This window comes from Lepidothrix coronata, unplaced genomic scaffold (genome assembly GCF_001604755.1).
Source record: "Lepidothrix coronata isolate B3197 unplaced genomic scaffold, Lepidothrix_coronata-1.0 Scaffold90, whole genome shotgun sequence".
Classification (NCBI taxonomy): Eukaryota; Metazoa; Chordata; class Aves; order Passeriformes; family Pipridae; genus Lepidothrix; species Lepidothrix coronata.
In genome coordinates, this window is record NW_016690270.1 from 1,900,536 (window position 1) to 1,926,199 (window position 25,664).

Here is a 25,664-nt window from a genome sequence, read left to right on the forward strand (position 1 = left end):
GCGGGAGCGGTGGCGGAGCGGGCCGAGGCCGCGGTGAGACGGGCGGGGGGCGCGGGCGGGAACGGGCGGGGGCTGCGGGACCGGGGGAGTTCGGGGCTTCCCGCAGTCACTGCCGGGCTCGCGGCTGCCGGCCCCGAGGGGTCCCCGTGTCCCGGCCCGGGGCAGGCGGCGAGCGGCCGGTGCAGCATCTTCGCCCTGGGCAGCGGGCGAACGGGCGGGAGGGAGCAGGTGACAGATCCAGCCACCGGCTGTCCTGGGGGAGAGCCACCCCCTCGGCCTGGGAAGGGGAGCCCGGGGGGCTTGTCTCGTCCCTACGTGCAGGGAGGGTGCCGGGGGATCCATCCAGGCTCCTGCCGGTGGTGTCCGGGGATGGGCTCAGCCTGACACGCGGGAGGTGAACCCCGGGAAACACCTCTGAACCCCAGGAAACACATATTCACTATGGGGGTGAGGCTCCCCAGGGATCCTGCAGCGTATTCCCGTCCTCTGGGATATCCAAAAGCCGTCCTGGAGACACCCTGCTGTCGGTGCTCCAGCCTGGGTCTCTTCCACCTCGACCACGCTGTGATTCTGCACTGAGTTTATTTAGGGCAAAGAACGCACCGCTGTGTGATTTTTTGCGGTGGCACTATGTGTTTGTGCTGTGCTGCACTGAGGTGCTCAGGCCCGAGTGGTTGCAGAGTCCTTGGGCTCAGGGTGTGGGCTGGCACGCTGGACCAGTCTCCCCTTGCCTCTCCCAGTTCACTGCTCCCTCTGTTCCAGTTGCCGTGGCTGAACACAGCCTGTCTGAGAGGGCACCGGGCTGATAGAGTGTGGCAGAGCCCAGGCAGTGGTGGGAGCAATTCTTTCACAGCCGTGACTTGTATCAGCAAGTGATGGAAGAGAAGCAGAAGAGCAGTTGCAGGATAAGCAGCCCCTGGAAATGTGTATTTGGGCAGTGGTGGCTGTGGTTTCTGCTCTGACCTGGAGAGCTGAGTCCTAGTGCTGCCCATTGCTGCCTGGCAAAGTTCTTATCTCAGTCTTCCAGTGTGGATGTGACTCATTCTCTGCAGCTCTGGAACACGTTATCTAGATGATGTCTGAGAGGTTTTATGGTGTTACCTTGCTCTGCACCCTCTGAGCCTCCTGGGGCAGCTGCCTCGGTGCTGCTGAGACTTTCCCAAAGGAATGGGTGGTTGTGGTGGCCCCACACAGCCTGTCTGGGGGGGCCCATGTAAATCCACGGGGGCTCTGTGGACCACAAAGGTGGTCGTGGCTTTATGGTGATGTCAGCCCTGGGGGAAGCTGGAATCTCACCTCTGGTGGTGGCACTAAGGAATGGCTCCAGGATAAATTGTGTTTGATTTTTAACTCTGTGCCCACCTTGGGTCTTAGTCCTTGTGTGCAGCTGCAGCATTCCTGGGATGGGAGCCAGCCCGTGGTGTAGGGGCTGAGTCAACTGCTGTTGTCAGTATTGCTGCCCTGGGCATTCAGATACTGTGAGTCAGGTTCAAACCCCACGACTGTAAAAATAGTACAGTGTGGGTTCTGTGTCCTCTGGTATAAAAGCCTTCAGGGCTTACATGTTTAAAGGGTTCTGGTTTTGGGATTTTTTTTGTTTTTCTTTTAGCATGGGTAAAAACTTGCTTTAGAAAAAGATTGTAAGTTGAAAGATCCAGATATATCTTTCTTATCAGTACAAAAGACTTAGACCCCATGGCAGAGGTCAGACTTAATATCTTTTTACGGTGTAATTAGGATTAGCATCATGCTTTCTGTGTCCAGGGGCTGTGCTCTACGTGGCCGTGGATCTAATGAGGCAGAACTGTTCCTCAGTGTGAGATGCAGCAGCATGGAACGAGTTAATACCTCGTGGTTAGAGTTGCTTTGTATCAAGATGGAAATGACTAAGCACACTGCATTCCTGAAGAGTTACTTATTTTGATATAAAATCTGCTGCTTTGGTACTGCCCATGTCTGTCAGGCATCAGCATGGCAGAGTTGCTCAGAGGAGCTTCATGTTTGTTCTGGAGCTGAACAGAATGGGAGCAGCTGGGAGCTCTGGAAGGGGTCCCTGCGGTGCTGGAAGTGCCCTCATCCCTCCAGGAATGAGCTGGCAGCTTCCCTAGACTGCAGAAGAACAGAAACTGTCTTTTATTTGGCTACTAACACAGCAGGCTTGGTGACAAGCAGGTCTCTTGGGTGGTTTGGGACTGCACAGCTCTCATAAAAGGAAATTGCTTCAGAGCTGCACGGACTCGCCGAGTCGGTGATTTGTGTGTTCCTGTGCCCTTTGTGGAGCAGGACAAGGTAAGGAGCTGTGTCAGTGCCTTTGTTCAGCTGCTGGCGTGGGCAGGGGGCTGTGGGGTTCCAGCAGCACCTGCAGTGGGTGGGCTTGACCTCAGCACTAGGCAGTATTTTACTCTTGAAAAGCACTGGCAGCTTTCTCTCCGTGAGAATGTGATTTCAGGAAACGGAATTGTCTTGAGACTTTGCATGGAAAATGTGTAATGTGCTCTCTGGCATTCAGGACTGGAAAAAGAGTCAGGGCTACCTGTCATGTGCTGTGAACGTGCCTCATTCTTCTCCTTTGGATAAAGGCTTGGAAGCTGTCTTCATGCAGCTGGGATCAGAGAGGCAGTTAGGGAGAAATGTGTGACACTTAGTCTAGAAATTATAGCATTTTCCCCCAAACTGCTGCTTTCAGTGAAATAATTCAGTATTCTTGACTACACCGACCTGCTGTAAAGTCCTGATGCAGTAAGGATGATGAATTTGGCTTCTCTGGAAATACTGGGAAGCACATGAGAGCCACTGAAGGAGTCTGGGAGGAGATCTCAGGAGAGAAGCATCACAAATCTGGTTAGTTTGTGATGGGAATGATGTGTGTCGTGCCTGATACGAGTGCTGGCTGCCTGACCCAGGTGGTCTCTGCCAGTTCTATGTCCCTGAGCTGTTTTAGCCTGTCCTGGGCTGCATCTGGGGGTGACTTTGCTTGGATCCCACCACCCCAGTGTGCTCTTTCTTCTCCAAGGATCAGTCTCTACCCTTGGCCAAGCTCACAAGAGATTAAATGCCTGGTTCTTGATACCAGCCAGTGCCTTGCAAGCCTGGGCAGGTGAAGGGCTGAATTCCTCTCCCCCTTATTATGGTTATTTTGGAAAAGGCAGTTCAGTCTGGCAGAGCACTGAGCAGGGGAGAAGCTTTGAGCTTGTGCTCTACTGTCTGTGTTTAAGATGAGCCAGGAGCTGTGTGTGTCTGGCTGTATCTGGTAGTTCTGAGATCAGTGATGTGCCTTGGAAAGATCTTTGCTTTGCACTCAAAACTTTTTGGCTTTTCAGGGGAGTGAAGCTTATTGCTTCACCTTCTCAGTAACAGTACTTCTCCAGCTGGTGTGTGGAGCTGCACGGGCTGGGGAAGTAACATTATGTGGTAGGTTTATGGTGAAGGAGAGGGAATAAACTCAGTGTGGGTCCTGTTCTGCAGATGTTCAAGGCCAGCTTGGATGGGGCTTGGAGCAACCTGGTCTAGTGGAAGGTGACCCTGTTGTGGAAGCAGAGATGTGGGCAGTGGGAGAGGGCAGGAGCACTGGGCTGACTTGGGCCATGGCTCGATATGAGGAAGCAGGAATGTGTCTGTCTGGCTGAGGAAGCTGCAGCACAGGCAGTTTTTGTTGCACCCTCACCAACGTGAGTCATGGGAGGAAGGACACGGGGCAGGCTGGCAGAGCTGCCCTGCTTGGGCACAGCAGGGATGGACCCAGCTGGAAAGCTGTGCAGGGCTACTCAGCCTGCTCTGTGCAGTGATTTGTCCTCGTGGATGCTGGATAGCAGGAAAAGGTTCTTCCCCCAGAGGGTGGTGGGGCACTGAACAGGCTCCCCAGGGCAGTGGTCACGGCCCCGAGGCTGCCAGAGCTGGATGACACTCTCAGGCACAGGGTGGGATTTTGGGGTGTCCTGTGCAGGGCCAGGAGCTGCCCTCAATGATCCTTGTGGGTCCCTTCCAACTCAGCATGTTCTGTGATTCCATGCAGATGTTTTGCCAGGCTGCTCCCGGAGGAGCTGCCAGCTGGAGGATTCTGAGAGGAATTCCCTCTCAATATTCCCTTGGGAAACAAGGGAGCTGTTGGTGCAGCCTGTGGGCTTGCTGAGGGCATGGGCTGCCCATGCTCCATGAATTCTGGTCTGGAAGTGCTTAGTCCTGTGGATAAACCTGTTGCTCTGCACTGTAGGGTCCTTCACGGCCTCTCCCAGTGCTATTTCTGCATCCAGCAATCCCGTGTTTGAAGACCTGGAGGGCAGTGAAGGAGCCTGGTGTGAAGCTGCACTGGCTCAGGAGGCTGTTTCACCCCTCTCCTCACCTGGCTGACCCCGACAGAGCCTTTCCTTCTTCGCCTGTGCCTCCAGTCCTCGGGAGCATCCTGGAGCGCCGCTGCTGCAGAGTAATTGCAGTGGCACAGGAAAAGGGAAAGCTGCTTTCCTGTCTGCTAATCAGGGCTGTGCAGACAGGGATGGAGGAAGGATGGCTCTGCTCTGGCTCAGGATGTTTTGGCAACAATGCCTATTTATAGGAGAGGGCAGGGGCCCCTCTCTGCCCTGCAGGAAGGGGTCTCACAGCGGCCTGGCTACGGAAGCATTGAGGGCAGGCTGGAATGCTGATGATGGAGCAAATATCCCCAGCTCTGTGCTTACCCAGATTGTCCAAGTTTATCCTGCTCACTGCTGAGTGGGAGAGTTACTGGCAGCTGTCTGGGACAGTGTGGTGAGCAATGCCAGACTGCGGGAACCACACTGTGGGAGCTGCTTCCCACAGCGAGCAGTGCTGCTTTGGGGGAGGGTGACAGGGCAGCAGAGAGCCAAGGCTTGGTGCCATGTGTGCCCAAACCATCCCTGAACTGCTTGGGGATGTCCTTCACCAGTGAGCTGTCTCACTGGTGATGTCGAGTAGATGTACCAAGGCTGGTGTTTTGCTTTTAATTGCACCACAAATGCCTCAGCCAAGCGGGTCAGCAGTGCCAGGGACAGCACTGGAGCCTGGAATCTGAGGTGTGGTGCCAGCAGTGGGAAGGATGCGGGTCTGTGCTGTGGTGGGGACTCTCCACACCCAGCCTGGTGCGTGGGGCATCCTTGTCAGGCAGGTTTAAGCTCCTCTGTCTCCCAGCCTGGTTTGCTGCCCATCCTTGGCTCTGCCCACTCCTACAGGCTCTGGTGAGTCAGTGCAGGCTGAGTGTTGAAACAGCAGCTTTGAAGGACATGTGTGTGGCAGTGGGAGCTGGCTGGGTCTGTCAGGTGGAACCTGAGTACAGGTCTGGTGTGACTTTAGCCCCTGTTCCCACCTGGAGTGACTCTGGATTGCTTTCTGCAGAGATCCTCTGTTTTTGTGCATGTGTGGAATGGGCACTGCTTGCTGCTTGTTCTGCCTTTTGCAGTGAGACTTCTTGGTGCCAGGGGAATGTTACCAAAACCAGAGTGGCCAGGCTTGCTGCCCTGGCCTGAGCCCAGCTCTGCTGAGCTTGTCTCCTAACACAAATGGGGAATGTTAAATAGACCTGGAGGGCTGGAACTTCTGAGATGGGATAATTGCCCAGAGAAAGGGAGGAACAGAGCTTGTTAGAGCCTGAGGGCTGCTATCTTCTGTCCAGGATGAGTTTTCAACTGTGCTGGCATATCTGAGGATATTGGGAATGCCTTGTGAGCTACAGGTAGAGCCAAAGGGCTCTGAGGCTGAGGATCCACACGTGAAATGTCTGTGCTGAGGCCATCCTGGGCCTGTAGGTGCTGGGTCTGTACAGCCACCGCAGTTCTCCCTGGTGGTTTCACCTGCCGTCCTTGCTGGAATATCTGGAGGATGTCTGCTGTATCCTCTGGATTATACGCTGGGATAGTCTCAAACATCACAGCTCCTGTTTGTGCAGGCTCTGCTTGGGTAGAAGAAGCCACAGTGTTCCTTTAGAGTGTCTTCTCCTCTGCTGATCTTAACACAGGGCGATTTTTCTCCTGAGCATGAGAACTCACCAATTTCTTCTGCTTGTTAAAACTTTCCTGGCTGCAAACCACAGGCTGGGCACCACTGCCCTCCCGTCTCTCTGTCGGCAAATGTAGGTCAGGTGTTGACAAACAGAACATCAGGCAGGTTTTTACTTGTGTTGTGCAGCAGGAGAGCAGTTCTGGGAGGAGGGTGCACTCCTCCAGAGTCGGGCTCTTCTCCAGCCATCACAGCTGTTCTCGTCCTGTGTGAAGCTGCAGTGTCCTGCTGCTGCTGCCTCTCTGGAGAAGTAGATGTGGTTCCCTTTCTAGAGAGGTGGTGTTTCATGTCCTGCTGTGTCTCTGCTGAGTGGAGAGCTCACAGTGCTGCAGGGGTTTGGCTCTGTGCTGCCTGAGGTGCTCTGAGCAGTGCAGAGCATCAGGAGGAACTGCCTGGGCTGTGCTGGTCCAAGCAGAGGGGCTGGCTCAGATCCACGCTGCTGTGTTCCTCTTCCATGAAATAATTTCCTTGGGTTTGGACCCTTGGGATCCCTAACTGTGTTTTGTTCCTGTTGTGGTGTTTTGTTTGTTTTTTTAGCCGGTGAGGCCTCAACTTCCTTTCATTAACCCTCCCAAATGTGCGCTGCACAAACAGGCTTTGTGGGGAGCGCGCCCTGGAAGCCCGTCCTGAGCATGTGATTTGGGTTGGAATGTTCTTCAGCAACTGCCAGGGAGCAGCTGGAAGTTCTGAAGTTCATGGGGGCTGGAAGTTCTGAAGTTCAGGGGGGGCTGGAAGTTCTGAAGTTCATGGCTGGAGCGCAGCTGATGGTTCCTGTCTCCCTTTTGTCCCCAGGTCGCGCGAGGAGGCAGCGCTGACGCCCGGGGGCTCTCCCACACCGCTGGGTGTGAGCAGGACACAGCAGGACCTGGCCAAGGCTGGAGATGGGGTGTTTGTGAGCACAGTGGCACCTGCCATGCACCCAGCGAGCTCTGTGGACGGCACCTTCTCCCGCTCGGCCGTGCAGACCCTCTCCCGCAGCCACTGCCGCAACATCAAGCAGAAGATCTCCCAGTGGGAGGGGAGGACACGGGGCTGCCCCGGCAAGGAGAGGCAGCAGCCAAAGGACTTTGGGGTGAAGTATGATCCCAGCTGCAATGCTGTATCCAACGTGAAGCCAGAGCACACAGAGAAGGGCAGGTCCAAAGATCCAAAGAGCCTGGGGTTGGACTTCAGGGAAGGTGCACGGACCTGCTTGCAGACTGGTGGCTGTGATGGCCCAGCTTCCCAAGCCAAGGGGAAAGGACAGGGGCAAACAGGCTTCCTGGACCCAGGGGTGACACTGCCCCCAGGGAACTTCTATACCTCACAAGCTCTGTGGAGGAGAGCAGATCCCCCTCTGCCTGGCAAAGCCCCTCCTGTTCCCCTGGACCTTCAGAGGAAGCGAGGGGGCTCTGGCTCCACGGAAAAAGAACTGAGAATCAAAGGAGTGGACTCTCTCTGCGGGGCAGAGAGGAGCTTGAAAAACATTTACTCTGAGGTTGAGGGGCAAGAGGAGGAGCCAGCTCCTGTCCCACCACCCAAACCCTGTAGGACTTTCCGCTACCTGGCAGAAAAGGGTGCTGGTGGTTGTAGAGATTCCAGTGCTACCAGGGAAGTTCCCCTGCAAAAGCAGTGTGGAAGGGACCTGGTGTCATCCTCCAACAATCCTGAGAAGAGAACGGACAGCAGGAGGATCAGAGGGAGAGCCCAGAGGTACATAATTCATCTCTCATGTCTGAAACGTGTTTCCTTACCTCAGTTTCTCGATGGGTTTAAGCAGCTTGCTTGCCACGATACCCTTGTGGAGGTGCTACTACTGCTGATGCCTCTGCTGAAGGGGAGAGGATATTCCTGGATGAAAGTATCCCCTTTCCAGCATTGTGTGTGCACTGCTTTTGCTGCTGATAATCTTGCAAAGAAGGCTACAGGCTCCAAACAGGTGTCAGCCCCACACCTTAGAACAGAGTGGAGTGACGATATGCTGGCCCCAGGGAGACACCTGCCTGCTCCCTGCCTGCTGCTCTGCCCTGAGCTTGCCCTCAGCTGCAATTTGTGGATTGCAGACTGGCTTTCTGCTGGGGCACTGTGGCTGCTGAGTATTTGGCTTTCCTGGGAGTGAAGGGTTCTCTTGCTGCTTAAAGTTGAAGAGCGTGGGTTCCCCTGTTGCAATAAGTTTGGCTGTTTTTCCCTCTTTCCTGTGTGTAAAAAACCTCTGAGGTAGCTTGATGCTAGTTCTGCTTGCAGAATTGGGGCAGCTGTGCTAGAGGGGTGTGCACGTGACCATCAGGGAAGAGGCTCGAGGTCCTGAAACCTTTCACAGTGGCAAAGTGTGTGGCAACAACCCAAGTTTTCTGGGCTGAATCCCTGCCAGCTCCTTTGTGACCTCTGTGCCATAATTTTGAAATGCCAGCTCACAAATGCATGAGCACCCTGAGCATGAGTAGGAGAGGTCCAGTAGAAAGCAGTGCCCTGATTCTGAGCGCTGCTGCAAGTCTGCAAAACGTGTTTTGGGTTCTTGCCTCTGACAGGATGGGACTCACTTGGACCCTGCTTGGCCATGGAGCCTCCAGCTTCAGTTTTAACTTAGAAACCTTCCAGAGTAAGTGAGTAGGACTCACTTGATGTGCTGGTTTGGGCTGGGACGGAGTTAATTTTCTTCCTAGCAGCTTGTGTGGTGCTGTGTTTTGGGTTTGTGATGAAAATACTGATAACACAGCAGTGTCAGTCACTGCTGAGCTGTGCTTACCCAGAGTTGGGAGGGGACACAGCAGGGACAAGCTGACCCCAAGTGACCCAAGGGATATTCCAGACCGTGTGATGTTGTGCTCAGCAATAAAAATTAGGGAAAGAAGGAGGAAAGGGGGAGACATTTGGAGTGATGTCACTGTTGTATGTGATGGAGCCCTGCTCTCCTGGAGGTACCAAACACCTCCCTGCCATGGAAAATAGGGAATGAATCCCTTCTTTTGCTTTGCTTGCATGTGCAGCTTTTGCTTTACCTTTTAAACTGTCTTTATCTCGACCCATGCATGTGTTTTCCCACTTTTACCCTCTGATTCTCTGCCCCATCCCGTGGGTGGGAGCGAGTGGCTGCGTGGGGCTGAGGGGTTAAACCTCAACACTTGGAAATCAGAGTCCAGAGTGGGGCATCCGTGTGCTGGGTGGCCCCAAGGAGGGACCATACCATGTGTGGACTGGAGACAGCAACTCACTGCTACAGGCAGGTGCCTTTAGGAGAAGTTACACTGGTTTCCCTCCAGGAAATCCTTTGAGTTTGAGGACATCCAGGGCTTCCGCAGCAGGAGGGCAGCCAGCAGCTCCCACAGACCTCGGGAGGAGACAAATGGCACCACAGGATCCAGGCTGGTCTACGCACAGTCAGAAGACAACATCTACGAGGACATCATCTGTATGTGCCTGTGCTTCTGGGGGATGCCCTCACTTTATTTAAGGGTTGCAGTTTTGCTGGGGAGGGAGGAGTGAGGATGAGGATGAGGATCCTTTCCAGCCCTTTCCAGCTCTGTGACTTTTTAAGTCCTTCCCCATCTGGGGTTCTTTGTTGGTGTTAGTAGCTATCTGCATGTGAAGAGCCTGATTTCAGGTGTCCTGGAAGGTCACTGGGGTTGGTCTGTGCTAAACTGATGTCTTTATTAGCTCTTTGGATGCTTTGCTCGAGTGCTGCCCAGAGATCAGTGTGAACACTGCCAAATTAGCTGCTTTGCAATAGAGCTGCTTTCTCTGTAGGGGTGGAAGTGTTTTGTTCTGCTGTGTCCATGTACAGTCTGCCAAGTTGATGGCAGTGGGTTAGAAGGATATTTGAGTGGTGGGAACCCATCTTAAAACAGGTCTCTCAGACCTGTTAAAGCTTGGCTCATAACTGCACACTTTCCCTGCTAATATTCCTTGCAGGAATACATGGCTTTATCTCCTTTCATAAATCCCCCATCCGATGTTTCTTCCAGGTCCTGCAAAAGAGAACCCTTATGAAGATATTGGAGCACTGCCCTTACCCCTCTGGAAGGTCCCATCTGTCTGGAAGCTGCCCCCTCCCCGGAGCATCAGCAGGGCTCCCAAGGTAGGGTGGGGGCATTAAATGGTCAGATGTTTGCAGAGTCATCCTCACAAGGTCACTACTTTGTGCTCACCCCCAGCCCCACATTCTCCACTGCCAGTCATTGGTTTTCCTTATTTTTTGTTGTTTGTTATTAATGTAAATGATATGTAATGTAAATAATGAACAGGCATGGCAGGGGCAGTTGATGAAGCTGCCAGAGAGCAAAAGAACAGGAGCAAGAGAGTGTTGGTGAGATCCTTCAGTGGGTGGGGTGGGGTGCAGGGTTTGGTAGAGCAGATTTGCCACCTGTAATCTGACTCCTTTGACTCTGACCTTGGACCTAAGCTTGATCTCCTGCTTTACCATCTCTTCTGACTCTGTTTTCCAGCCTCCCCCAAAACCTCCCTTCCTCAGCCGCAAGTCTCTTGAGCTGAAGCCCTCCCAGCCAAGTTTCCAAGGGAGGGTGGTGAAGGACACCTCTCTGCCCGTCACACTGTCCGAGTGGAAGCTGTTCCGAGCAGTGGAGGCTGCCAGCAGGAGAAAGAACTTGCCCTGGGTGAGATTTAAGTGTGAAATGTTGTTCTTGTGTGGCATTTCAAACTCCTGCTGCGTTGTAAGCGCTTTGTGAGTGGTCACAGAGCTGTTTGCCTGGCAGGTGGGTGCTGCTGGGTGCTGCTGTGTGTGTGGACCAGTGACTCTGCTCATCCCATTCCCTCTCCAAGTGGCAGGGCAGGTGTTTGGGGGTCAGAGGGCCGGTTCTAGCTGGGACAGTGGTGGATTTGTTGGCCAAGAATCGACAGACAGAGTACTCAGTGTTGACCTGGAAATCAGGGCTGTGTGTGACTACAGGCTCTTCCTCCTGCTTTGTCATCTAAGCCTTGTTCCCAGTGTTTCCATGGAGAGTAAGGATGCTGGTTTTGTGCTCTCTGGGAGCTGAAGGGGCAGTCCTGTACCATGGTGTGTGCATGTTCCCTGCTCCCAGTGACTGCTCAGACTCATCCTTAAGTTCTCACTGCAGGCCCCGAGTTATTGGATGGCTCTGGGAAGCTGGGCCCTTGGTTCCTTGGCATGTTGGCTTGGAGGTCTTGACTTGGCATCAAGAACAGCTGTTCCATGGTCTAAAGGTGAAGAGGAGCAAGGAGGGATAAGTGCATTTCACAAAGCCTTCATACAGTTGTCCCCTCTGGCCTCTCCCTCCTGCCTGGCTGCAAAGGCCAGAGGACTGAGAAAGGCTTTAAATCCACCTTCACATAGAGGACTGTTGTAATTCTCATTTGATGCCTTGGGAACCTTTGTAGATGCTTGGATTGGTTACCAGCTTGTGTCCCTCAGTGATAAAATGCAGCATGTGCTGTAGAAGGAGAACTGCAGCTTCCACTGTGGTGGCACTTTGTGCATGGGACTCAAATCCCACTTGTGGTAGTGGCAAGGAACTTAATTTTGCCATGGTAAAATCATTTCACTTCTGCAGATCTTTTTTTCTTGTGAAAATCACATGTCTTTGCTCAGATTGCCCAGGACTGTGAGGTAGAGTTGGAGAGCTGCAAAAGCCTTTTCAAACCTTTAAAGTATCAAGTAACTCCTGTCTGTGCTTCTAAACAAACTGTAGGTCTGGAAAATCAGGAAGGAGATGGCAAGATTACTAAAATGCTGTGATGGAGAGTATCTTTCATTTGGAGAGGGAAAATAAAACATTCTCCAGAAGCAAACCTATTCCAAAAATCTGGTAACAATTCACATGCAGGAAGAGCATTTGATTCTCTTTGCTCCTGAGGAATTGAGCCAAGATTGCTTGAGAGATTGAGAAAAGGACTGGAGTCTAAATAGAGAAAAACTTACTTTTTGCTTGAGAAACATATGGTTGCCCTAAACACACCCAGGGTCTTGTACTGGTGACTCAGCTGCACAAAAATCAGAACAGAAATGGAAATTCTCTAGGTAAGGCTGGATGAAAGGGGAAAGAAGGCAGATTTGGCAGGAGAAGCACTGCTTTGTGCTGTGGGCTCTTTGTTCCTTGCTGCCTCCTTGTGCTGGGAGGGCTGGCTGAGGCAGAAAATGGGGAGAAATCGACTGGAAAAGAAGAGCTTAAGCCTGGTTTGCTGCGCTGGGGATGAAGGCTTGAGCTGAAAAACAGGTTCTCTCGAATATCTTCCTTTTTATGTAGTATTTGTGGTGACAAATGGCTGGGCCCCACCCTCCTACATTCAGTTTAACGAATTCTTAACTTGAGACAAGAATGAACTTGACCTGCTCCCTGCACCCAGTGAAAATCCTTCTTCACATGAAGCAAGAGCCGCCTTTGATGTTGGGAGCCAGGGAGCCCCTGTGGCACTGCATTCCTGGCAGGTGAGGGGCAGGTCCAGGGCAGCCTGGGACAGGGTCACAAAACTTGTCAGGACTCTGGTTTTAGGGGTGCTGTGACCAGTAGAGGAAGATTAACAGAGTCAGCTCCAAGTGTCTAAATGCTGACCCTTCTTTCTTGGCTGTAGCTTAGTCTGCGTTGGGCTGTGGTTTTTTTCCAACCTTTTTCTTCCAGTGGATCAGGTCTGTGGTGTCCCTGCAGCACAAACCCATTATTATGTCCCACTCTCTGTCTTCACCCATGCAAAAATCACAGAATCCCAGAATGGTTTGGGTGGAAAGGCTCCAAAAGCTCATCTCATTCCACCCCCTGCCACGAGCAGAGACTTTCCACTAGACCAGGTTGCTCCAATCCTGTCATTTAACAAACTGCCTTGGAACAAGGACTGTGCTTGGAGCAGCCTTGTTCTGTGCCTGACTCGTGCTTTGGGAAACTTCTTTGAGCTGACATCCAAATGCAGCAGCAAACTTAAAAAACAACCCCAAAAAAGAGGCTCCAAGGTACAGTGAGAGAGCCCTGCTCTCTCTGGGCTTGGAAAGAATTGGGATGCTGGAGAGTGTGTGGAATTCCGAGTCCTCTGTGGTGGAGGGTTTTTAAGATGCTCTTGTAAGTGCCTTTGCAGTTGGCTTTTAATAGAAAATGGAGATGTGATGCCAGACAGTTTGTCACTTCTGCTGTTTGGTAAAGGAAGTGTGACAGCTTCCAGAATGTTGCACAGTTTGGTGTCAGCTTTGGGTTGTGCTCACAGGAACCCCTCTGCTGCAGCAGAAATCTGTGCTCATTTATTCTGCAGTGAGCTGGGCCAGAAGTGCTCCAGCCTCTGAGCCAGGGTTCCTGCCAGGATTTGGGCAGCTTTTCCCAAGTGTTGTGGTGCTGGATTAGGGCTGTTGGGCTCCATCTGGTTGACACCTTTTCTGGACCCTCACATTAACCTCTGCTTCTGCTTTGGATTTCAGCTGGTACTGAAAATCCAGGAGATCTTTGATTCCAAGCGTGGAAAGAAGAAGGTGAAGCTGCTCAGTCCTGCTGGGAGAGAAGCACCTCCAGTGAAAGGTATTGTGGTCTCCAGCACCACTGTCTGTGCTATAAAACCTCTTGAGTGGCACAATTCCTGTACACCCTGGCCTGGCACCACCACCCCATGCTGGGCTGACACAGCAGTGCTAAACCCCACGTCTTGTGGCTGGAATTGAGCTTTCAGCATCACTAGGATTGGCAACACTTGCCTAACCCAAGTTTAACACTGTCACAAGTGGAAGTTTCTGAGCCTGAAGAGCTGAGCTACTGGATAAAAATGCTTTTTCAAAGGAGCAGAGTAAAGCCAAAAATTCCTCAGAAAACCACTTGGCACACGAACAACCTCTGACTACTCCACTCACTGCTTTTGTGCCTCTAAAGTGATATTCCTGTGTTGTTCTGATTTTGTAGCCGTAGTGTGGTCTTTATTTATAGTACATTCTGTCCAGCAGCTCTGCAAAGTTTTATAGCAGTGTCAAATAAGCCCCTGGTTTCTGCTCTTTGCCTGTGTTCAGCTGACCTTCAGGTCATTTACTGACAACAGTGGCTTGATATCAGCTCTGCTTTTTGAAATTCACTGTTGTAACACATTTGCCAGCACCAGCTGCCCTTTGCTGGTGCTTTGGTGGGCAGCCCTGAGGGATGTTGATCTGATGAGTCTCGAGTTGTCTCTCTTTCCCAACACTGGGTGTTGCCCATCTTCCTTCTGCATGGCTAATAAGTGAAAACTATGTGTGTTTCAGGTGAAACCAGTGGGAATGAAAGCGATACGGAAAATCAGCCAAAAAGTGAGTGAATCACAGGGGCTGGTCCTGTCCCCACAGCACTGCACCCTTGGCTAAGGCTCTGATGGGATGAGCACAATTAGTGGTGACTTCTGCTGAGACAGAGAAAGGGAACCTCTAAATGGTTCCCAGCTCCAAGGCTGGGAGCTGCTGCTGTGACAAATGATGCCTGAACACCAGAAAATAACTCCCTGAAACTCTTCTGAGTATTAGAAACAAAAAACACTCATTTATTTACAGCAGGCTGGGTGCTCAGGAATCATTCCCAAAGTAGGGAATTACAGAGGTTCTGCAGTTTTTATACTGTAATATCTAGACATTACATCATCTGTTACACCCACTTCCCAAATCTCCTACAATACCACCTTTGCCCCACCCCTGACACACCTCCCGAATTTGAGTCAGTGGTCCTGAAATGACCACTCCTTCATCTTCCTCTTGGTCTTCCTCGTCATCTCTGTCCTCCCTGCAATGGATTCAAGGCCTCTGGGTAGCTTTGACTACTTATATAAAGTAGTGGGACTCTGTTATGTGTCTTTTTTAGTACATTTCTACAGATGAGTAGCTCTTCACCTTGCTAAAATCTTGAAATTCTTCACAAGGAACGTTAAACAGCGTTTTCAGAAATCTTGTACGAAGGTACTTAGCGAGCTAAAAGTAATAATGAGCTCTACTAAAACCTTACATAATATAGATTTTTAAGGCATCACAAACCAACCTCTATTTCTGCCACTTCCCATGAATGCTGGAGGTTTAATGCCATTAATCTGCCCGTCACAAGAAACAGATTAATTTTGGAGTTGGTAGAGTCACACTTAACTAAAATGTGTCTTCCGGGAGATGGTCCTCGGTCAGCTTTGCTGCCAACACTTGAGATTATTCCCCCCCTAATTCCTTCCCTTGGTTCTGTTTTATACAGTGCTGTGAAATGCCCCTTTCTCTGGGGAGAAGTCACTTGGGTGTTTGTCTGGTTCCACAGTCCTGAGTTTGATCACAGGCCCAAACTAGAGACTTGAAACACCTCCTTGGTTTTGGCTGATGTGGTGAGGCCCTGGCACAGGTTGCCCAGAGAAGCTGTGGCTGCCCCATCCCTGGAAGTGTCCAAGGCCGGATTGGACAGGGCTTGGGGCAACCTGGGCTAGTGGAAGGTGTCCCTGCCCATGGCAGGGGGTAGGACAAAATGATCTTTAAGGCCCCTTCAACCCAAACCCTTCTGGAATTCTGTGAATTGTTTTAGGAGTTTCATTTGCTTGGAGGGAAACACACAAAAGGCCTTAACTTGGAACAAATAATGAAGTTCCACTTTTTTATGGTAAGGAGAGTAATGGAGAGTGAAGAACCTCTGCAGAAATACAGTGATTGAGTCACTGCCTGGTTTGAGAGTTGTTTGAAAGTGTCTAGAATGTGTCACGGTGCCTGGGCCACAGGAATTTCTGACGTCAGAGCGCTGTGCCTGTGCTTGTGAGTCTGTGCTGCCTGTCAGGACACCCCAGCCTGGAGGTTTCTCGGCCAGGAAACTGGCTCTGCCTTTCCTGAGTGCCAGTGCTGCTTTAGAGTCGCTGCCTGGCAGTTACTGGTGTTTACTGGAGCCATTACCACAGCACATCCCTCCAAGGTGCATGGGAAGGACATCAGGGCAGCAGGAGGATGCTGGGTATTGGTCAGGAGGGATTTGCAGAGCTGCTCCCTGTCTGAGTCATGGAACTGTTGAGGTTGGAAAAGACCTCTGAGATCATCAAGTCCAGCCATCAACCCAGTGCCACCACCACGTTCACCACTAACCCATGTCCCCCAGTGCCACATCCACACGTTTGATGAACACCTCCAGGGATGGTGACTCCCCCTCTGCCCTGGGCACCCTGTGCCAATGCTTTACAACCCTTCCTGTGAGGAAATCTTTCCTGTCATCCTGTCACTTGTCACCAGGGGGAAGGGCAGCTCTGTGCTTGAGGAGCTTGAGGTGTCCCGTGGAGAGAAGGAGGGATGTCAGGCAAATCCACCCATCTCTTTTCCCCCTCTAGAGATGATGATGATGAGTCCTCTTCTGTGACCTGCAGGTGTGTGGCAGTGACACCCACGGGCTGATTTGGGATTTATTCCTCCCTCCAGGTCGCCACAGGTGCCCACGGCAGGTTCAGGCAGCCTCCAAGAGGAACCCACACTACCAGACCTTGGAGAGGGATCTCATAGAGCTGCAGGAGCAGCGGCTGTTTGAGCTCTTTGTGGTGGTGTCCCTGCACAGGAAGCCATCTGAGGTGACCTACACACCACAGATCATCCAGCAGTTCCCCAGCAAGGTAGGAGCTGCTTGGAAACCTGCCCACAAAACACTCAGCAGTGTTTCCCTTCCTAAGGATGGGATACAGGCTTGGACTGTGAAGCACCTTGCTCTGTTGCAGACCTAATGTATGGCACTGGGAGGGTGTTGAATATATTTCTTGGTAATGAGCTTATTGTCTTTTTTGGAACTAGGAACTAGGAAGGCTCCTACTTAATTCAAATTTCCTGGAAGTATCATAAATCCACACAGGATTGTGATACCAGGCAGATGAGGGAGAGGAAGGGAGTGCATTGCTCTATTCCCAAAGCTGGCAGGATCTCATCCTGGCAGTCTGATCTGTCAGCAGGGAGTGAAGCAATTTGACTGGTGGTGCACAGGAACTGGAATCCCAGGGCTTTTATGCTTATTGATGCTATTTTGAAAAAAATAACAATAAAAAAGGCAAAGCTGTGTGTACCAACCCCCCAGCCAGGGGAGAGCTGTGGAAGTTGAAGTGCTGTAGCTACCACGAGCCATTTGAAATAAGCTGTTCAGCCCAGGTGGGTGACAAAATCAGTGTGTGACTCTGAGTTATGGCTCAGTGTACACGGTTGTGAAGCTGAGATGGAGCCTTGATGCTTCTGTGGTTCCAGATTGAAATGAATATTCAGCTGTCACTGCCTGGGCTTGTACTGCTGCCTTCCACTGAAACCAGGACAAAGATAGGAATTCTGGCTGTGCTGCCAGGAGAGAGCCAGAGATCATTAAGGAATCTGCATGTCATCCAAATAGGAGATGTCAGATTCCTTGAGGGGGACCCCAGCAGGACCCACAGTGTCCCACTTCCAGCTGCCTAAAGGATTTATGGACAAGTAACTCCTGTGTCTTAAATGTGTGAATGCTCTGGATTCACAAGATGGATAAGGAACTACAGCCAGAAAGAGTGCACAGTGTTAATTTAGTGGCTAAAATTGAAAAGACATAAATAATACTTGCTTAAAGTGCAAACTTGAGGGTGTTAGGGGAAGAGAAGGAATGTGGCAGATTTAGCTGCAACCTCTCAGTCTGTCCACTGCCTTTGGGAAGGGCACTGCAGGGCTCCTCTCCTGCTGCCCCAGCAGACAACCCAGCTCTGCCATGTGGCTCTTTACTGGCTTTTGTAAGTGCACTGACACAACAAATTACTTTCTCAGTATTTATTTATTTTCTGCTCAAAGTAAAGTGTTTTGATGAGTGGCTTATGATGGGACACTCTGTCATATTGGGATTTTGCAGGAAAGATTGCCAAGTAATTATGGAGGTGTTCTGATTACAGATTTGCCTCCCTTCTAATATTAGCCTTGCTTCCAAGTAATCTGCTGTCACCCTCTCCTTTGGGCTGTGTGCCCAAGGACATCAAAGCTTTTGTACAACTGTTACTCTGTGAAAATGCTGTTCTGTTTTCCTAATGTTCCTTTGAGCTGTCACAGCTTGGGACACTGGAATAGCCTGGATGTGCTGAGTGTCTAAAACCAGCTTTACGCCATAAACTTTTCACTTCTCACGGGCATTTCCTGCTTAAATGTGATCTCTCTTATTTGAACACCTCCCTTTTGCCCTTTCTGGGCAGTTTTGAGTATGGAGAGTTGGCCTCTAGTCTTTGAGGGATTTGATTTGAACCCACACGTGGTGTAGCTGGAATGTGTGATTCAGAGACTGTTGCACTCGAGTTATGAGTGATCTCTGCACATCACAGGCTGAACACATTCCTGTTCCTGTTAGTGTTTTCAAATCTCCTAGGGATAGAACCAAGGCAGCCTGACCCAGCCATCACCTGGGGGGTCACTTCTGGCTTCATTCCCCAATAAACTTGAGTGCTTGTAAATCCTTACTGTGTTCTTACCAAGACCAGCTGGGTCATCTTACAAAGGTCCAGTCAGCAGGAAAAATGCAAGAGGGAACTGGGAATCTCTTATATTCAGAATATATTCTCCTGTACCTGTGCATTAGTTATCTGATGGATCAGCATTTGGAAGTGTCAGGAAGATGCTTTCTCTGTTGTTTGAAATGCTGCAGCTGTGCACCAACTTCAGTGACTTCAAACGCATGTGTTACCCCTCCAGCCTGAACATCCCTTCAGACAGTCAAAGGATACTGAAGAGAGGCTAAAGGTCATTCCCAGATTCTGCTTTCCAGATCCCAAAGACTGGTTTCCTGCATCAGACCTTAAAAGGTAAAGACTTGGTTTTGAATGCTTGTGCCTGAAACAGGCACTGCTGAGAGCTTTGGTGTGTGCCAGAGGAACTGCAGCCAGAGCAAGGGAAAATGGGAAAGGCTGAATCCCCTGTGCAGGGGAAGATGAGGTGGGGACGTGGGCTCAGAGTTCTGCTTCTGCCCAAGCACTGTCTTTCCTTTAGGGAAGTTTGTGACATCTGTCCAGAACCAGCTGCTGGGGCTGGAAGTGCTTCTGCTGCTCCTTGGCTGAATGGAGAAGCAGCTGGGAAGGAGGAGAGCTGGAATAGCTCAGTGAGAGCCCATGGGCTGCAGGCTTTCCTCCTGAACAGAGCCTGGAGTCCTTGCTAACCACAGCCAGGGATCTTCAACATGACCAGAAGGGGAATGGCTTTATTTTGTGTGCTTTGTCAGTGTCTTCTCTGAGCTGTGTGGTGAGTTAACCCTGATTTAACCCTGCCTTTTGTTCCCCAGTGAAACGTTCTCCTTCGTGCTGACGGGTGAGGACGGCAGCCGCTGGTTTGGGTACTGCAAGAAGCTCCTGGTAAGGGTCTGTGTGTGGGCTGGAGGGTACAGAATGCATTGCACAGGCACAGTCAGGTGCAGGACATGAATCAGAGGTGGTTTTCCATGTGGGGTGTGCAGCCTGTGCTGCTGTGGAGGTACCAACCCTTTAAATGCAGCGGGAAGGGTCATGGTGATCCCAGAAACAGTGAAACGGGCCCTGGGCATGAAACAGCTCCTGAAGCTGGGCATTCCTCAGGAATCTTTTAAGTGTAGAGGGAAGTGCAGCAGAAGGAATTCTGTGAACGAGCTGCAGTGTAGGGGCTGGGTTGTTCACTGCACCCCTGTTCTCAGCAGAGCTGTTGCTGTTGCCTTTCAGCCAGAAGGGAAGGGGAAGCGCCTGCCCGAGGTTTATTGCATCGTGAGCCGCCTGGGCTGCTTCAACCTCTTCTCCAAGGTGAGCTGGGGACAGCCTGTCACCCGAGTCTCTGACAGCCTGCAAGCTCCAGGAGGATGCTTCTGTCAAGCCTAGAATTGCTTAGTGATTGCAGCTCATCCCCTGAGAAAGGGAGTTTCTTGCTGCCTTTGCTTTGAGAGGGAAAATAAAGTTATACTAGTGCAGAGACTTGTGAGCCAATACACAGGTCCTTCAGCAATTACTGTCAGGAAGTGGCTTCTGATACCTGGTGTTGTTGAGGGTGCCCCTTCATCCTCCTCTTCCATGTCTTGGAAATGGAAAATCAGTTTGGGAATGGGGTAGATCTCACCTTGTTTCTTGTAGCACCATGAGGAGGGGAGATAAAGAGGTGAAGAATGGGGAAAAGTGCTGCAGGTAAAGGGCAGAATAATACAGGGGTAAACTTTGATGAAAGCTGATTGTGATTGTTGGAGCAGAGAGTTTCTAGAACAATGTTCCAGGAAGGTTTCTTGGGGAGGGTGGTGGCATGTTGCTCCTCTTACTCCTCTAAATAATGAGAATTTATTGCTACACACAAGACATTTCCTTCCAGTAGCAGGAGGCTGGGGAATGGAGAGTTGTGCTCGCAGGAAGCTGTTCCTGTTTGGTTGTTCAGGCACTTGAGAGGGGCTCTCACAGGGTCCCAAGCGAGGGGGAAGAGCTTCCCCATAGCCTGGAATGCTCAAAGAGGGGCTCCCACCTCCCCTGGCTCACCAGCAGCAGTGAACCGGTGCCCCACGTGTTTTCTTGCAGATTTTGGATGAAGTGGAGAAGAGGAGAGAGATGTCCCCAGCCCTGGTGCACCCGTTCATGCGCAGCGTGATGGAGGCTCCGTTCCCTGCCCCGGGACGCACCATCACCGTCAGGAGCTTCCTGCCCGGAGCAGGAGATGAGGTAACAGGGATCAGGATGGGCTTCCCTCTGTTAGTGGGGTCTCTGGGACACAGAGCCTCTTTGCAAACTGCCCTGCAGTGATGCTGCCTGTAAATATTTAATCTGAGGAAAATGCCCTGAAGTCGCAAGGGAGGTTGTTACAGAAACCAGCTTTCTGTGGAATCCCCTACATTGGAAGTGATTCCCTGCTTTTTAAGGAGGAGCTGTTGGGGAGTCCTCTGTGCTGCACCAACTGCCTGGGCCCTAGTTAGGATCATAAAATATCCTGAGCTCGAAGAACCCACAAGGATCTTCCAGTCCAACTCCTGGCCCTGCACAAGACACCCCAAAATCCCACCCTGTCCCTGAGAGCATTGTCCAAACACCCCTTGAGCTCTGGCAGCTTGGGGCCGTGACCACTGCCCTGGGGAGCCTATTCAGTGCCCAACCACCCTCTTGGGGGGAGAACCTTTCCCTGATATCCAACATAACCCTCCCTGGTTATGTTCCAGCCGTTCCCTTGTGTCCTGTCTCTGATCACAGAGAGCAGAGATCAGAGCTGCCCCTCGTGAGGAAGCTGCAGACCCTGATGAGCTCTGACCTCGGGCTCCTTTCTGCAGGCTGAGGGGCAGCAGCTCTGGGCTCCCCCAGCACTCTGGGTCTCTCTCACCCCTCAGGTGATGGAGCTCTGCCGCCCCTTGGACTCCCGGCTCGAACATGTTGACTTCGAGTGCCTCTTCCAGTGTCTCAGTGTCCCCCACACCATTCGGGTCTTTGCCTCTCTCCTGCTGGAAAGGAGGGTCATCTTTGTGGCTGACAACTTAAGGTAACAACCGAGTGAGACTGAGCAGTTCATTCTGAGGGGTACTGTTGTTGGACACTGTTATTTCTTCTGCCTTTGGGCCTGTTCCATGTGCAAGCGTCTTTACTTTTTGTAATTAGTTGCATTTGAAAACCTTTTGCACTTGCCACACAACATGTGCATGCTTAGATTTTGGAGTATGCTGTTTACACAAGAGGAAATATGTCTACTTTGCCTTTTTAGTCTGGGTTGATGCTGTTTTAGCTCCCCATAACTGACTTCAAAAGTGGTGCACGGGACTTCTGCTGCTGCACACAAACACTTGCCCCGAGCGTTTCTAACCTGTGGCTGGAGCTGAGACCTGAAGGAAACACTGACAATCCACCCTGTGCCTCTCTCACCTTTCCAGCACTCTGTCTAAGTGTGGCCACGCTGCTGTTGCAACACTTTACCCCTTCACCTGGCAGCACACCTACATCCCAGTCCTGCCAGCCTCTATGATCGATATCGTGTGCTCTCCGACCCCGTTCCTTATTGGCATTCTCTCCTGCTCCTTACCACAGCTCCAGGACCTGCCCATAGAAGAGGTGAGAATGGGGTGAGGGACAGTGTCAGTGGGATGAGGTTGCCCCCTCTGGAATAATCTCTGGATTCTGTCTTAATATAAACTCAAACATTTTGAGAAGTTGGTGAACTTGGCAGACACCGGTCGGGGTGTTCCAGTGTTATCAAAGATAAACAATGTTCACTGTTCTTAGAGACAGGAATATTCACTGTTCTTAGACACAGGCTGCAGTTAGACACAGGCAGAACTTGTGTGACAGGACATTTAAAAAGCAACAAAAAAAGTTGGGTTTATTTTCTGTACAGCAACATACCTGGTTACGAGTCAGTGTGTTTTGTACATCTTTCCCCAGGTTCTCATTGTTGATCTTTGTGCCGACAAGTTCTTGCAAGAGGTGAGTGAAATAACAGTGCCAGTCACTCATGCCAGGAAAAGGCATCAATGAAAGAAATAAAAACAAGCACTCAGGATAAGCTGGTGTTCATATGTAGACTCCAGTGGCTGAAGAAATACCTTGTAATCCCTTTGGACTGACAGAGAAGGGAACAGGCTTAAAAATCCCATTTGCATGATATGGAGAGCTCTGCATAGCCAAAGATGCTGCTTGTCTGAGCTGAATTTAAAAATGGATACCTGGTTTATTATGTGAAGGAGATCACTAAGATTCTCTGCTGCCTTCTGACTGTCTCTCCCTGTACTTGTTCTGTAAAATACTTTCTCCTCTCTTATCTAGGTGAGGTGTGTTTGTTGGTTTAGGTTGTTGTTTTCCCCAGGAGTGATAATCTAGGGAACAAATTATCACAGTTCACTTGTGCTTCTTTGCTGAACTCCACCTAAAGTGCTTCTGCATCACCAGACAAGGACCTACAAACTGGGATATTTATTACTAGTTCAGGAGGATATTTGCTTCTCCTTTCCCTTGCCTCACTGTCCTGTTTTGCATTGCAGCCTGCAACTGGAGAAAGGTATTAAAGGATTGGGGTTTTTTTAAAACCCCAATTTTTGGGGGTTGAGACTTGTCATATTTTCTCAACAGACTTGTTGTTGTTTGTTGTTGTGTGTTTTTTCACTGCTGAAATAAGCCTGTGTCTGTGTTGTGGCTGTAGCACGTGTTCTGTGTTGGCCAGCTGTGTGTGTGACTTTAACAGAACGTGTTTGGAGGGTGCTGAGCAAATATTTTTCATTTCTGTGGCTACAAAACAAATACATTGCTCCACCAAGATCCACCATATCCCAGAGTTACTCCCCTCCAACTGCTTTAGGCACGTTATGGGTATTTCTAATCTGTTCCCTGGTTCTGCTGATGATGGATCTAACCCAAAAATCCTTCCTTGGCCAATTTTTGTCTGTAGGTATCAGATGAAGACGAGATCCTGCCTCATAAACTCCAGGCTGCACTTGTACAAGTCTTGGAAGAACGAAGTGAAATCCTGTCACATGGGCAGAGTGACACACAAGGTACTTCTGGGCAAAATTTTCTGTGGAAAAGTGTTTTCCCATTAGCAGATCTTTATAGCTGCTGTGGAGTTGGTATAAAAATGAGCACATGGGAATAAACATTAAGAAGGGACATTTTAGCTGTTTCCCTGTGATCCCACTGAAGACATCTTGCTTGTGAACGTGTGAGAAGTTTGGTGTGCTGACAGTTGTTCCTCTTTTCACAATCAGTATGTGCAGAGCTATAGTTTTCCTTGGGCCAAGGGCATCAGTTCCTGTGCTTTGAGGGTTTTTTTGATTTTTCTTAAGTGGCAGAGACGATGCTTTTCTCAAACAGAGAGTTTCTGTACTTTAGAAGGTGCTCTGACAGATCACTTTCAAAGCTGGACTGATTTATAAATAATCCATCAGATAAGGAAGTGTGAGAGTTTTAAAAAGCATTGGATGGCTGCAGAGAATGGCATTGTCAAATGATGTAATTCCATACACATGAGAAGTAACAAAGTTAGTTTTCCAGTGGGTTTGTGTTCTGTAGTTTGTCTAATTCTTTAAGGGAATTAAACTTAGCCCGTTATGAGCTGTCAGCATATTAGACACGAGATGTTTGGCAGGAAAAATGGAATTCTGAATGCTTTAACTACTGGAAAGGCTTTAGAATTGAACCTGTCCCAGCTGCAGCACAAAGCTGACATGGGAAATTGAATATTTGAGCTGTGACCTGTTTGATATCAAAGAGTCACCTGAGATTTCATAGTCTGAGACAGCCAGCCCAAAAAATAACTGAGGTCACTGCTCTCCTAAGAGCTAAGAAGGACCTAAGAGCTGCTCCTCCTTTGGAAGAGGAATGACCAAAGTGATGGGAAATCCCTCTGTGTCCTCCTCACAGGGGACGTGACCCTGAACTCGCTGGTCTCTGAGGCTTTTGTGCAGTTCTTTGTGGAGATTGTTGGGCACTACTCCCTGCACATGAACGTCACGGAGAAGGGGGAGCGGGTGTTCCAGCGGGAGCCCTTCCGCAAATCCCACGTGTCCCGCAACGTGCGCCACTTCCTGCAGTTCTTCATGGAAACACAGATGTTTGCAGGGTTCATCCAGGACCGGGAGCTGAGCAAGAACGTGGTCAAAGGTAGGTTTGATCTTTCTTCTTGTCCTGGAAAGTTGTCCTGTTGGGATTTTGGCATATGGGATAGCCCCGTTCTCTTCCAGTTACTCAACAAAATTCATCTTATGAAGCAAAGAGTTGTTGCATCTCTCCTTTCTGGGCTCGATCCTGCAGGTTACAGACACTACATGCAGGATTTCCTTTCATAACCTTGTTAAGCATAGAAGATGCCACATGGTAAAGGGTGGAGTAGCTCATCTAGGTGAGTGATTTTTAATTTTTTTGGATTTTTTTCTCTTTAGGCCTTTTTGAGGTCCGTGCCTTGGAGTATTTGGAGAGTATTCCAGAGACGGAACGAACTGGAATGAACAAAATCCTTCGCAGCCTTGGTAAAGGGAGACCCTTGATTTTTGTTGATTTTTAATTTTTTTAATTAATTTTAGCTATTGAATAATTAATTTGATGCAAAGGAGAGCAGGGCCCCTTCTTTGCCTTGTGCACTTGAGTTCCTTTGTTTAGATTTGCCCCTTCAGGAGATGCCGAACACTGTGCAAGATTTTAATTTTATTTTTAAGCAAAACATCTTTAGATGAAGTTTGTGAGAGGTGCTGCTCTGGGGGATGTACAGGCTTGATCCTTACTGTGATCCTGGTTGAGGACACACTCAGAAGTTGTGTCTGTAGCACTGTGGCCATGTGTGACTCTGCCAGATGCTCCTGGCATGTCTCCTGCTCACAGAATCATGGAATGGTTTGGGTTGGGAGGGACCTTAAAGCTCATCTCATTCCACCCCTTCCATGGGCAGGGACACCTTCCACTAGCCCAGGTTGCTCCAAGCCCTGTCCAACCTGGCCTTGGACACTTCCAGGGATGGGGCAGCCACAGCTTCTCTGGGCACCCTGTGCCAGGGCCTCCCCACCCTCACATAAATCTCCTAGAGCTGTTTTTTTTCCCCGCAGGCAACAAAATGAAATTTCTCCAGAAGAAGTGACCGGGCGCTGCTGCGGGACAGCGGCGGGACCGGGGCGGGGGAGCCGCCGGGCCCTGCCCGGGGCCGGGCTCCCTGTGCGGGGCGGGGGCTCCGTGTGTGTGTGTTTGTGCTGGGTTAACAGTCATCTCATGGATCGAGATCCAACTGACGGATGGAGATCCTGCTCGTGGATCAATAACCAGCTCAAGCATCCAAACCCTTCCCGTCTCTCCGTTCTTTGCGGGGCCGGGCGGGGCGGGGCCAGGGCGCGGGGCGGGGCCAG

At 50.6% G+C, this 25,664-nt stretch overlaps 1 protein-coding gene across 2 annotated transcripts; it reads left to right on the forward strand.

Annotated features, from left to right (window-relative positions):
* On the forward strand, nucleotides 1-25,446 carry DENND2C (DENN domain containing 2C). Of its 2 annotated transcripts, none has more exons than XR_001875851.1 (19): nucleotides 1-33; nucleotides 6,796-7,695; nucleotides 9,243-9,391; nucleotides 9,945-10,057; nucleotides 10,425-10,592; nucleotides 13,355-13,451; nucleotides 14,159-14,203; nucleotides 16,310-16,497; nucleotides 18,563-18,672; nucleotides 19,146-19,215; nucleotides 19,555-19,632; nucleotides 20,386-20,526; nucleotides 21,183-21,331; nucleotides 21,717-21,894; nucleotides 22,225-22,266; nucleotides 22,821-22,837; nucleotides 23,225-23,330; nucleotides 24,196-24,435; nucleotides 24,714-24,801. XR_001875851.1 is itself a non-coding variant. In XM_017821362.1 (19 exons), exons 2-19 carry the CDS (start codon nucleotides 6,917-6,919, stop codon nucleotides 25,400-25,402), a joined length of 2,772 nt encoding a protein of 923 aa, XP_017676851.1. In that variant the 5' UTR covers nucleotides 1-33; nucleotides 6,796-6,916; the 3' UTR covers nucleotides 25,403-25,446. The 2 variants fall into 2 exon arrangements, 1 of the variants encoding a protein (XP_017676851.1); XM_017821362.1 differs by lacking the exon at nucleotides 22,821-22,837 and adding an exon at nucleotides 25,371-25,446 and having other exon boundaries at nucleotides 24,714-24,800.
* The last annotated feature ends 218 nt before the right edge of the window (nucleotides 25,447-25,664 follow it).

Bases quoted from the DNA above. Each gene is read 5' to 3' on its own strand.
- DENND2C (XM_017821362.1), top strand. From the start codon at position 6,917: ATGCACCCAGCGAGCTCTGTGGACGGCACCTTCTCCCGCTCGGCCGTG. The intron at 10,593-13,354 runs GTGAGATTTAAG...TTTGGATTTCAG, and splicing joins GGAGAAAGAACTTGCCCTGG to CTGGTACTGAAAATCCAGGA. The intron at 21,895-22,224 runs GTGAGAATGGGG...ATCTTTCCCCAG, and splicing joins AGGACCTGCCCATAGAAGAG to GTTCTCATTGTTGATCTTTG.